General features: G+C 34.8%; 1 protein-coding gene across 5 annotated transcripts in view; it reads left to right on the plus strand.

Annotated features, from left to right (window-relative positions):
- LOC140058856 (pleckstrin homology domain-containing family G member 7-like) overlaps positions 1 to 6,774 on the plus strand; it is a 113,822-nt gene extending 107,048 nt beyond the window's left edge. For all 5 annotated transcript variants that reach the window (XM_072104618.1, XM_072104619.1, XM_072104620.1 and 2 more), the window contains 6 exons: positions 245 to 419; positions 1,440 to 1,552; positions 2,019 to 2,192; positions 2,859 to 3,018; positions 3,268 to 3,365; positions 3,766 to 6,774. In XM_072104618.1, coding sequence (XP_071960719.1) covers positions 245 to 419; positions 1,440 to 1,552; positions 2,019 to 2,192; positions 2,859 to 3,018; positions 3,268 to 3,365; positions 3,766 to 3,873 — 828 coding nt within the window. In that variant the 3' untranslated portion in view covers positions 3,874 to 6,774. The remainder of the gene's footprint in view (positions 1 to 244; positions 420 to 1,439; positions 1,553 to 2,018; positions 2,193 to 2,858; positions 3,019 to 3,267; positions 3,366 to 3,765) is intronic.
- The last annotated feature ends 5,237 nt before the right edge of the window (positions 6,775 to 12,011 follow it).

Here is a 12,011-nt window from a genome sequence, read left to right on the forward strand (position 1 = left end):
GGATATGTATATAGGGCTACTACGTAGTTCCGGGGGTATCCCTCTTTTCGTCTAGTCTCGAAAGATGTAGGCCCTACTAGGTTCTTCAAAGTAAACATGAGTTTCAAACTGGACAATGTTAGTTAGTTAGTCAAATACCTATCTAGGGAACAACCCTAATAATAAATTATTTATTAGATACCGAAGGTTTTACTGTAGTGACGATGTAATCATTTACAGTATGTCAAATGTCTTGTTTTACTAGTGGTGTGAGCTGAATCCTAGATGTAAACGACTCCAGATGTCAGACTTTCTGGTAGCTCCAATCCAACGTATCACCAAGTATCCAATACTGTTAAATGATATACTAAAGAGAACGACAAGTCCAGCTGATAAGACCGCGCTCACAGAAACAATCGAAAATGTCAAATTTGCATTAGGTAAGCAAGCCAAAGTTTGCAGTTTATTGGTCTGTTTTACCAGGGAAGTTCGCTCTTCCCTTGTTTTACCACGGGGTTTACCCACAAAGGAGAACGCGAAAGAAAGCGAAGCCTGTGGACTATGAGGCGTCCTATAATCGTTTTAGGCATAACTTAGAAAATCAAATGTTCCTGCTGGTTATATAAGATTGATCAAAATTACCTTAGCTAGGCCTGTTTACTAACACTTTCTCTCTACTGATATGTAATATAATAATAAATAAAATTAATTAAAGGGCTGTTCAGGAAAAGGTGGTTTCTTTTGAACCCTACAAACCCAATGGTCACAGACCCAGATAAGTACATAACGCACGGAAACCGGGTATACTAGCTCTGCCAGGTAATGGAGCCCACAATTTTAAATTGTCCAATTATTCCAAAGAATGCTTGCTAAATAATTACATTAAAGAAATGTAGTTACTGCAGTGACTGCAGTAGAAGGCGATTTCCATAAAACACTACTTTAGAAAGTGGTTTAACATTTGTACAGACTAAATCAACTAAAAGTAGCCTACTTTTTACAAGATATTGTTAATTAAATATTTACTAGATACTTCCGTTATAGTTTATAAGCATGATTGTCGTTTAATATTGCTTTCATTTGGCAAGGCTAATTGCCGTTTTTAATTTAAATTATAAAATTGGAACAGTAACATTTCGAGTTCTAAAATTCTCGAACTTCTGACGTTTGGGAAATCCTAATGTCTTTACTAGTAACTAATTTGATATAAACATTAAACGTAACATTACAAATGGCAACCTATTTCTGTGGTCATAATCCAATTGTATTTACCTTAATCTACTTTCTTGGCGTTAGAGCTAAGCTTTGCAAAGTCGGCGAGCGAGATTCGACAATTGAATGAATATATTTTCAGATTAGCAGACTAATTATAGAGTCTATTATAAAATGTCATATGTACAAAAAGGCAATTTTTTGAAGATGTCAATTTAAAAACATGTTTGTTTTTGTCATTTTTTTAGGAGAGTTAGAAGGAAAGGTTAGATGGTTAACGAATTTTGAAAGAATGAGAGAATTACAACATATGATCACGTGGACAATAGACGATCAAGACGCAAAAGCCATGCTTCCAGAGGTGAGATATCAACGACATTAATATTGCGCATGCGCGACCTCTGATTCGTGATTAATTCATGAGGCAAACACTGTGACGTGGATTAAACATTCAACGTGTTTTAATAATAATGGTAGTCTTTATGTCGCGCCTAATGTTTCTAAGCGCTTTACATAGGCCTACAAACAGTAAATAAGATAATGAGATAACCAAAATGGAAAGATGAAGATGAAGATGAAGAGCAACCATTTTTACCGCTAATATTGTTATAATGATGATATTGATACAGATAAAAATGTTTTAAAGAAGATGAAATTAGTAAAGTGTAAATGACAGTAATAAGTATAATATTTATGATGTTAGTGACAATTGGTGATGACGACGAATGTATTATAATTCTTTTATCTATCCTTGTAATAATAATGTTATGCAAAGGTTGTACAAATAAAGTTACTACAATTAGTAATTACAATCTAATATTTCACAGTTTATGAAGAACAGTATATTGGAAAAGACACGCAAATCTCTGAGTAGTTTATTTAGTGGTACAAAGAGGGCGCTCATCTACGAAGGCCCATTAATTCTTACGGACAGTGGAAAAAACATCGATATCTATGCATTCATTTTTGACGATATGTTTTTAATGACAAAAATTAAAAAGGTATGTAAATTATAGGCAAAATAAAATTAAAATGTTTACACAAATAAATAATAAATACAATCTGTTTTAATGTGGGCTACAGACTTTCTCTTGGACTACATGTACACATTCTCGCTGGTCAACACACGTTATCTAGGGGTTACATACACATTATCCAGGGTCTACATAAGTATTCTCCAGGGACTATATACATATTCTCCAGGGACTACATGCATATTCTCCAGGGACTACATGCATATTCTCCAGGGACTACATGCATATTCTCCAGGGACTACAAGCATATTCTCCAGGGACTACATACATATTCACCAGGGACTACATGCATATTCTCCAGGTGCTACATACACATTTACCAGGGACTACATACACTTTATCCAGGGGCTACATACACATTATCCAGGGACTACATACATTATTCTCCAGGGACTACATACATATTCTCCAAGGACTACATACATATTCTCAAGGGACTAAATGCATATTTTCCAGGGGCCGGCTACATGCATATTCTCTAGGGGCTACATAATATTATCCAGGGGTTATATACAGATTCTCCAGGGACTAATTACCATACACATTCTCTGGGGTTCAAATAAACATCATCCAGGTGAAAGTGGATGTTTATAAACATTACATAGGCCTAATCTGTGTTGTTTTCCTTTGTAGGATGCTAAGAAGAAAGCGAGCCACTTTGAACGTTTATCTGCCCAAACACATACGCCACCAGTACCGAGAAGAAGAGACGGCATGATGTTTCACGTGTACAAACAACCAATACCTTTGGATCGATTAGATGTTGTAGAAGTAAACTCAAGGCAAGCACAAGGTATGCAAATAGACCACAATGTTAACCTCTCCTTAGTTTAACTCGCATATCATTTGTTTTGTAAATTTCTTGTATATTGGAACGAAAGGCAACTATTATTTTGTAATAATGTAGTTCTTGCGTTTCAGCAAAGAACGTAAAGCCGTTGGTCCTAAAACAACCGGTCCTAAGTGTACTGTACCTCTTCTATCAATCCTAAATAAATTACATATTATCACTTATAAATTTAAAATTAATTTCTCTTTTCAGCGAGTGGAATGAAATATGCTTTTGTCATGATGCACACGAGTCGATACCAACAAATATTAAGTGTATACACAGTTATGACGCCAAATGAACACAGTAAAGTAAGTATGATAACAGTAAAGCTCTGTCTACATTATCAAACTAGTGTGATGTGCCCAATTATGGTAGTAATATTCCCAAATATGGAAGTGTTATGACATATATGGGCTCATCACATGCGTTTGACACATACACTTTGATGGTGTAGACAGAGCTTTAAACCCCCTTTTAAGAGGACACATTCGGGACACAACAAAGTGTAATTGGTTGTTGAGTTAAAACGTATATCGCCTACCATTTTTTGAGCTTATTGTTGAATTTCCCTTGGAAATGGGTTTCGTAAAAATACGTTTTTTCTAAATAGGTGATAGTGGTGGGGTGGGGTCTGTTGTATCAGAGGTTGGAGGCAATCGTATAATCGTAGGTTGAACGTTAATTAAATTTATTTTGTGTTTCTTTTAGCAAACTTGGATTAAGGAATTAAACAAAGCTAGAAAAACAAGATTGGACCAAATGCGAGAGAGTCATCACGAAGAACGACGAACAAAAGATCGCAAGAAAACACTCTAAATCTAGAAGTGTTCGTACATGTTGTTATGCTGCATTGTGGAATCTAACGTTAAACTTTGAAGCCAACTTGAAAAAAAACTGAGAAAATTCCATGTAGGCCGAGTATTTAAGCAGGTGTAAGGTTAACCAGTTTCACTCGAGAAAAACAAGCAAGTATGTCACGTGAGAAAGATCTGTGAATGCAACCCCAGTAAGACTGTACTGAGTTAACCAGTTTCACTCGAGGAATACACGCCACGTTGTCGCCTAATAGAGAGGTACAAATGTAATGGATAAAACGTCAGATAAGGTGGTACTCGAAAAATACACGCAAGTATGTCGCGTGTTAAAACTAACTTGTATATTTTTGCATTCTCTTTCCTTTCAAATCTATTGTTATAAACAGGTGCAATATTGTATTTAATGAATAAGACAAAAATGAAAATTGTTTCTCAAATTGAGAAAATCGGAAATAGAACAGTGATCAATAAGTGCTATAAAAAGTTTATTTTTGACTTATTGGAAGCGTTAAAATATTTATTAACTTATCTAAATATGGACGACACATCACGATGTTCTTTCAAAGGTTTACATAAGCAAGATAAATGTATTCGATTTAACCTGTTTTATATTATTATTAATAGTCAATTCTTAGTTTTAACCGTATAATGAAAACCCTATTTTTGTCAGATTATAAACCCTTGGTTGACTCTCTACGGATTTGTATTGTCTGTAACAATCAACATCTACAGTTTTTTCATTAGCCGTGTCATCATAGAAGATTAGGAGAGTTGATTTGAATTAATGGTCACGTGCGACATTGACGGCAGACGAAAGCAAACTAACTAATACCCGTATGTTTAAAATCTAACTCGATTTGACAATCGGAGCTGGTCTCTGAGATTCTACTACGTTGTCTAGTTATTTTCACATTATGCAAACATCTTTGATAGATATACAGATGCTAGTGTTACTTGGATTTACTGTTTAAAGGCCTACTCTGAATTCGGCTACTAAAATTTTAAGAAGAAAATGCATTAGGAAAAGATCTTTGCTGACGTACGTTTTTAAGTCGCATAGCATCATATTCCACATCATATTGCCTTTTATAAGAACATTTCCTAAAATAAATGTAGTTTAGTTGTAGTTGTGACGGTCGAAACCAGATAAAACATTTTAATGTTTTTAATTAGCGACTAGTAATTATCATATTCTGTGAATGTTATCACTCACTAATCTGTATACAAATAGTATATGCAAATATTGCATTATAATTATATCGTAAGAACTTTCTAATATCGAGGTTTTGTTCTCACAAGGACGTAAGCGCGACGCAAGGGAGTTGACAAATGACAAGCGACAGTTCGAAAATCCCTTCGCTTGTGATTGGTCAAATTACTTTTGTTACACTTCCTTGCGTCCTAGTGGGAACCACGCTTAATACATAAATATACCTGTACTGCACGGACCAATACGGTGACGACAGCGATGAACGGTTAACTATGAACGGCGGCGACGAAAGACGAATTTAATATGACATCAAAGGCCCCCGTACGACTACGATGATGATAGTGACAAGTGTAACATTATCATACGGTGACTGAAAACGGTTTACACGACGACATCGACGGACGGGAAACTAATTATGTTGAGAATGACAGTGTTCTCGGTCTGTTTCTACGAGCAGCGGCTAAAAAGAGTTGGATTATGCACATGCGTATTAATTTGTTATATACCGTACCCAATCAGAGTTCAAAAATATTCTATTTGCGCGAATAGATTCGCCTATTGGAAACAGACGTTAAACATAATATGATGTCTATTTAAGTACAGTAATGGTTCGGCCTTAGTTTCTTTTGAATCAAAAATAAGCTTTTGTAACAACTGCATGCTACTTTACTATGACTATGATCATGACGTGTTGATGATGACGTACTGATGACGTTTTAATTTGTATTGTATGACGCAATGCCACATATTAAGACGTGTAGTACATACCTACTCATATTAACAAACTTATGCGTTCGTCCTACGCTACAAGTTCGTCTGTAGGCATGCGCAGTTGTGGACGCTTTTTGATATTTAGTAGTGCCGTTGTTAGGTTTGACCATTTTAGTTCATTCGTTCAATATTGCTGATTGTAAAAAAGAAATCCACATATTATTACTTATTTATAATGTATAATGATACAAAAGGCATTTGTAGAAAATAAGTACATGTTTTGATAGATGGAAATTGCTGGTCAATTATCCATTTTTATTTTTATAAATTCTAAGAAAAGACATTTCGATGTAAACAAACTAACGTGATGCTACAGTAATGAATTGATAGAAGCAGTACTGTTAACGTGATATTGTACAATTGCCTCGCGTGTAACACGAGAGTGTAAGTGGGTCAACGACCAGTTTTGTCTGAACCAATCTGGTGCTTTTAATTTGCGACAACCGACGGCTAAACTACGTTACGTAATGTTAATTCATAATCCGCATATGGAGTTATTGTGACGTGTGTCATCGCTTTTCATTGTTATGGTTGCTAGGTCCAGGTGATGGCCTATGACACAAATTTGACCTGACCTAGCTCTGTCTTCGCAAATCGAAAGCTCCCTAGTATTATACAATAATAATAATTGTAATACGGATGCTACCCATTTGTGTTAGGGTAAAGTATTTTATGTTAACAATACTGCCTGTTATGCATTTTATGTACTACATTGGTTAATGCTATCCTTACATGCATTATTACAAGTACTTATACGCACTGATTAAAGGTAGCGTTACGTACGCCGTAAATGTATATTTGTCTGTGTGAACATACAGTCACAACTGATGTATTTAGTGATTAACCAGGCTACGAAAGAAAACATCTTTAATTATACAAACAAAAATAGTTTCAAAATTAAATTTACACTTGATACTCTTATTCTATTTCTATTGTTTAATTAATTAAAATTACCATATATGGTTATTTAAGCAGCGGTTTAAATGAATTTTACTATTTCTGCGCATGTCAACTATGCTATAGTAACCAGTTTCATCGAAAAATAAAAGGTCGAAATTTGGCCATTTTTGGAAAAATTCCCTGTACAGGGAAATTTTCGTAAAATCGGCATTTTTCGACCCTTTTATTTTTGGACATAAATGGTTACTATCACAACAAACATGCGCAGAGTCGAATAATGGTTTCTGCGCATGTCAACTATGCTATAGTAAGCAGTTTTATCGAAAAATAAAAGGGAATTTTTCGAAAAATGGGCATTTTTCGACCCTTTTATTTTTGGACATAAATGGTTACTATAGCACGATAAACATGCGCAGAGTCAAATAATGGGTTCTGCGCATGTCAACTATGCTATAGTAACCAGTTTTATCGACAAATAAAAAGGTCGAAATTTAACCATTTTTGGAAAAAATCCCTGTACTATAGTACAGGGAAATTTTCGTAAAATCGGCATTTTTCGACCCTTTTATTTGGACATAAATGGTTACTATAGCACAATAAACATGCGCAGAGTCTAATAATGGGTTCTGCGCATGTCAACTATGCTATAGTAACCAGTTTCATCGAAAAATAAAAGGTCGAAATTGGGCCATTTTTGGAAAAATTCCCTGTACTATGGAATTTTTCGTAAAATGGGCATTTTTCGACCCTTTTATTTTTGGACATAAATGGTTACTATAGCACGATAAACATGCGCAGAGTCGAATAATGGGTTCTGCGCATGCCAACTATGCTATAGTAACCAATTTTATCAAAAAATAAAAAGGTCAAAATTTGGCCATTTTTGGAAAAAAATCCCTGTAGGCCTACTATAGTACAGGGAATTTTTCGAAAAATGGGGATTTTTTGACCCTTTTATTTTTGGACATAAATGGTTACTATTAGCACGATAAACATGCGCAGAGTAAAATAATGGGTTCTGCGCATGTCAACTATGCTATAGTAACCAGTTTTATTGAAAAATAAAAAGGTCGAAATTTGCCCATTTTGGGAAAAAATCCCTGTACTATAGTACAGGGAAATTTTCGAAAAATGTTCATTTTTCGACCCTTTTATTTTTTTACATAAATGGTTACTATAGCACAACAAACATGCGCAGAGTCGAATAATGGGTTCTGCGCATGTCAACTATGCTATAGTAACCAGTTTTATCGAGGAGAAAAAAAATGTAGAAATTTGGCCTTTTTTGGCAAAAATCCCTGTATTATAGTACAGGGATTTTTTCCAAAAATGGCCAACTTTCGACCTTTTTATTTTTGGACATAAATGGTTACTATAGCACGATAAACATGCGCAGAGACAAATAATGGGTTCTGCGCATGTCAACTATGCTATAGTAACCAGTTTTATCGAGAAAAAAAAATGTCGAAATTTTGCAATTTTTGGAAAAAATCCCTGTACTTATAGTACAGGGAAATTTTCGTAAAATGGGCATTTTTCGACCCTTTTATTTTTGGACATAAATGGTTACTATAGCACGATAAACATGCGCAGAGTCGAATAATGGGTTCTGCGCATGTCAACTATGCTATAGTAACCAATTATATCAAAAAATAAAAAGGTCGAAATTTGGCCATTTTTGGAAAAAATCCCTGTACTATATATAGTACAGGGAAATTTTCGAAAAATGTTCATTTTTCGACCCTTTTATTTTTTTACATAAATGGTTACTATAGCACAACAAACATGCGCAGGGTCGAATAATGGGTTCTGCGCATGTCAACTATGCTATAGTAACCAGTTTTATCGAAAAATAAAAAGGTCGAAATTTGGCCATTTTTGGAAAAAATAAAAACGTTGAAATTTTCGACCCTTTTATTTTTTGACATAAATGGCTACTATAGCACAATAAACATGCCCTTAGTCGAATATTGAGTTATGCGCTTAGTCGAATAATGAGTTCTGCGCATGTCAACTATGCTATAGTAACCTGTTTAATCGAAAAAATAAAAATGTCGATATTTTGAAAAAAAATCCCTATTTATGTAAATTTCTGAAAAATTACCAAATTTCGACCATTTTATTTTTTGATATAACTGGTTACTGGTTGGTTAAGTCAATAACCGGGGTCTAGGACAACTACCCTCTGGACAACTACCACCCGGACAACTACCACCTGGACAACTACCACTTGGACAATTACCACCTGGACAATTACCCTTCTAGGACAACTATCAGTTGTCCATAGTGTGTTGTTGCTCTAGAGGGGTAGTTTTCCAAAGGGAATATTCAATTGAATTTATTCCGCATTTTACTGGGGGACTCATCGCTTTTGATGGGACGTTCCATTTAATATAATTATATAGACTGTTTAAGACCAAACATTGGTTATTTCAAACTCATATAAGATCATTATAGATACATAACTGAATAATATAAAATAAAAGATAAGCAACCCTAACACTAAAGTTTTCTTTCGTAGAACACTATTTAAGTTTAACAGAAAAAGTTTTAACATCAACTAGGTCTACACATGTCCTGGATGGACATCTGAAGGATTAAGTCCCAGATCCAAGGGAATCTAAATAAAATAGAAGTTGTCATAGAGGGTAGTTGTCTGGGTGGTAGTTGTCCTAGGGGGTACTTGTCCGGGTGGTAGTTGTCCTAGGGGGTAATTATCCGGCTGGTAGTTGTCCTAGGGGTTAAATGTCCAGGTGGTAGTTGTCCTAGGGGGTAATTGTCCGGGTGGTAGTTGTCCTAGGGGGTAAATGTCCAGGTGGTAGTTGTCCTATGGGGGTTATTGTCCGGGTGGTAGTTGTCAGGGTGGTAATTGTCGAGGGGGTAGTTGTCCGGATACGAATAACCACAATGCTCTTTTAAAGCAAATAACTGGAATGCTCCTTTAAAGCAAATAACCGCAATTCTCCTTTAAAGCAAATACCAGAATGCTTCTTTAAAGCAAATAATCTCAATGCTCCTTTAAAGAAAATTACCGGAACTAGATGGTACGCTCGCTTCCCATCTAGGTCGTGCCCACAGATGGTTCTCAAATACACAGTAATTTCAGCGTAACAAAACTGGCGATTTCAAATGTACCTACCGCAGGACTATAATACATTGTCGTTTACAGAAACGAATAAATAGACACGATGTTTTATGTAGTAAACTAAAATTAGCACCCTGGGAATTACTTCCGAAGGAGAAACTTATCACAAAATGAGTCCAGATTTTTTATTTGGACTCATTTAAAGAAACCCAATTTGTGTTTTGTATGTAACATTAGGGTTGAGGGATGGGAAAGCGGATAAGTACACCGAGGAACAATTTTTAAATATATTCTTTATCCACTCAGTAACGAAATATTTTTTTCATGTTTTATAGGCCTATAAATAATATACCTCTAAATACAGTAAAACATTTGCGATTTAATACTTTGTTAAAACTGTCACTGTCATAATCGATTGAAATATTAAAGTACATGTCACGATACACCACTACGACGTTTATATTTTTGGTAATTATTAATTAATATAAACGTTGAGAACGAACTGTAAGTATAAAGTTTATTTGTATATTATATGTTTATATATCTAACCGTAGAGCCTATCCACAATCTAAGTAATAAAGTTTATTTGTATACATTTTTATAATTACATCTAACAGTACGAACATTCACAGTAAGAAATGTTCGATTCAAATGAGGACCAAAAATAGTTAATAGGTATTTACAGTATTGTCAAAGTATTGCAAGTTTATTCTCAAGGCCCATATATTTACCTACCGTATGTATTAAACCAAGGGCTCATAAATTTACCTACTTGTGTTAAACCAAACTCTGGCAGACTGAGAGATTGGGATGTTCCATTCATCGCAAATCAATACATTTGTATAATCGTATATTAAATCTATCAAAATAGTATTTTTTTAAAGAAAATCGGCCTGTCTTCAACATTATGATGCTGTACTCTAGCTGTTCAACCGGTTTTCAGCTATTAAAAACAATTATCGTAGGAGGAGATAGGAAAATGCGAAGCCTCCTCGCATTTTTGTGGCGGGTATTTATCAAGATGGAGATCCATTATACAGTGTATACCACGATCGGAAAACACCCCTATTTGGGGCAAATCGTTGAACCTAAATTCGTTTTAATCGTCAATAACTGATTATCTAACTTAATTTAATTAGTAAACAGGGTTACATCAGGTGGTTAAAATCAGTACCGAAAGTACGAACCAACTTTATATACCATCGAGTAAAAATTCTAGAAGTAAGGCGCGATTTACCGAATTTTGCCCTTACGAAAATAACGTAAATAAATATATAGATACTCCTTTAAAGCAAATAACCGGATTGCTCCTTTAAAGCAAATAACCGGAATACTCTTTTAAAGCAAATAAACGGATTGTTATTTTTGATTTTTGATGATGGAGCATTGCGGTTATTTTAAATAAAATAACAGCAATGCTCCTTTAAAGTCAATAACCGGATTGTTCCTTTAAAGCAAACCGCAATGCTCCTTTAAAGCAAATAACCGCAATGCTCCTTTAAAGCAAATAACCGCAATGCTCCTTTAAAGCAAATAACCACAATGCTCCTTTAAAGCAAACCGCAATGCTCCTTTAAAACCAATAACCGCAATGCTCCTTTAAAACCAATAACCGTAATGCTCCTTTAAAACCAATAACCGCAATGCTCCTTTAAAGCAAATAACAGCAATGCTCCTTTAAAGTCAATAACCGGATTGTTCCTTTAAAGCAAACCGCAATGCTCCTTTAAAACCAATAGCTATACTGTATACTAATTTATGCGTGAATATGCATGATCTATTAATCTATTTGAGATTGGTTATTGGTTAGTGGTCATTGACCTTTAAATAATGACTGTGCATACATGAACACCGATGCAAAATCCTACATTACGTCAAATTGTAATTCAATGATTTTGGAAACAGATAACCGTAAAGCCTTGTCTACACTATTAAACGTTATATGACAAAAAATGTGCCCATGGACATGATGTCATATCACTACCATAATTGGTCATATCGCTACCATATTTGGGCACCGATTTAAACAAAGGACCATTGGAAATAAGCTGTTTATTGTGAGTACGGAATAAACAAATAAATGATTAACACATATCTAAAGCTCTGTCTACACTATCAAATTAGTGTGACAAAAAGTGTGATGTGCCCAAGTATGGTAGTATAATCATGTCCA

This window comes from Antedon mediterranea, chromosome 9, assembly GCF_964355755.1.
Source record: "Antedon mediterranea chromosome 9, ecAntMedi1.1, whole genome shotgun sequence".
NCBI classification, from domain to species: Eukaryota; Metazoa; Echinodermata; class Crinoidea; order Comatulida; family Antedonidae; genus Antedon; species Antedon mediterranea.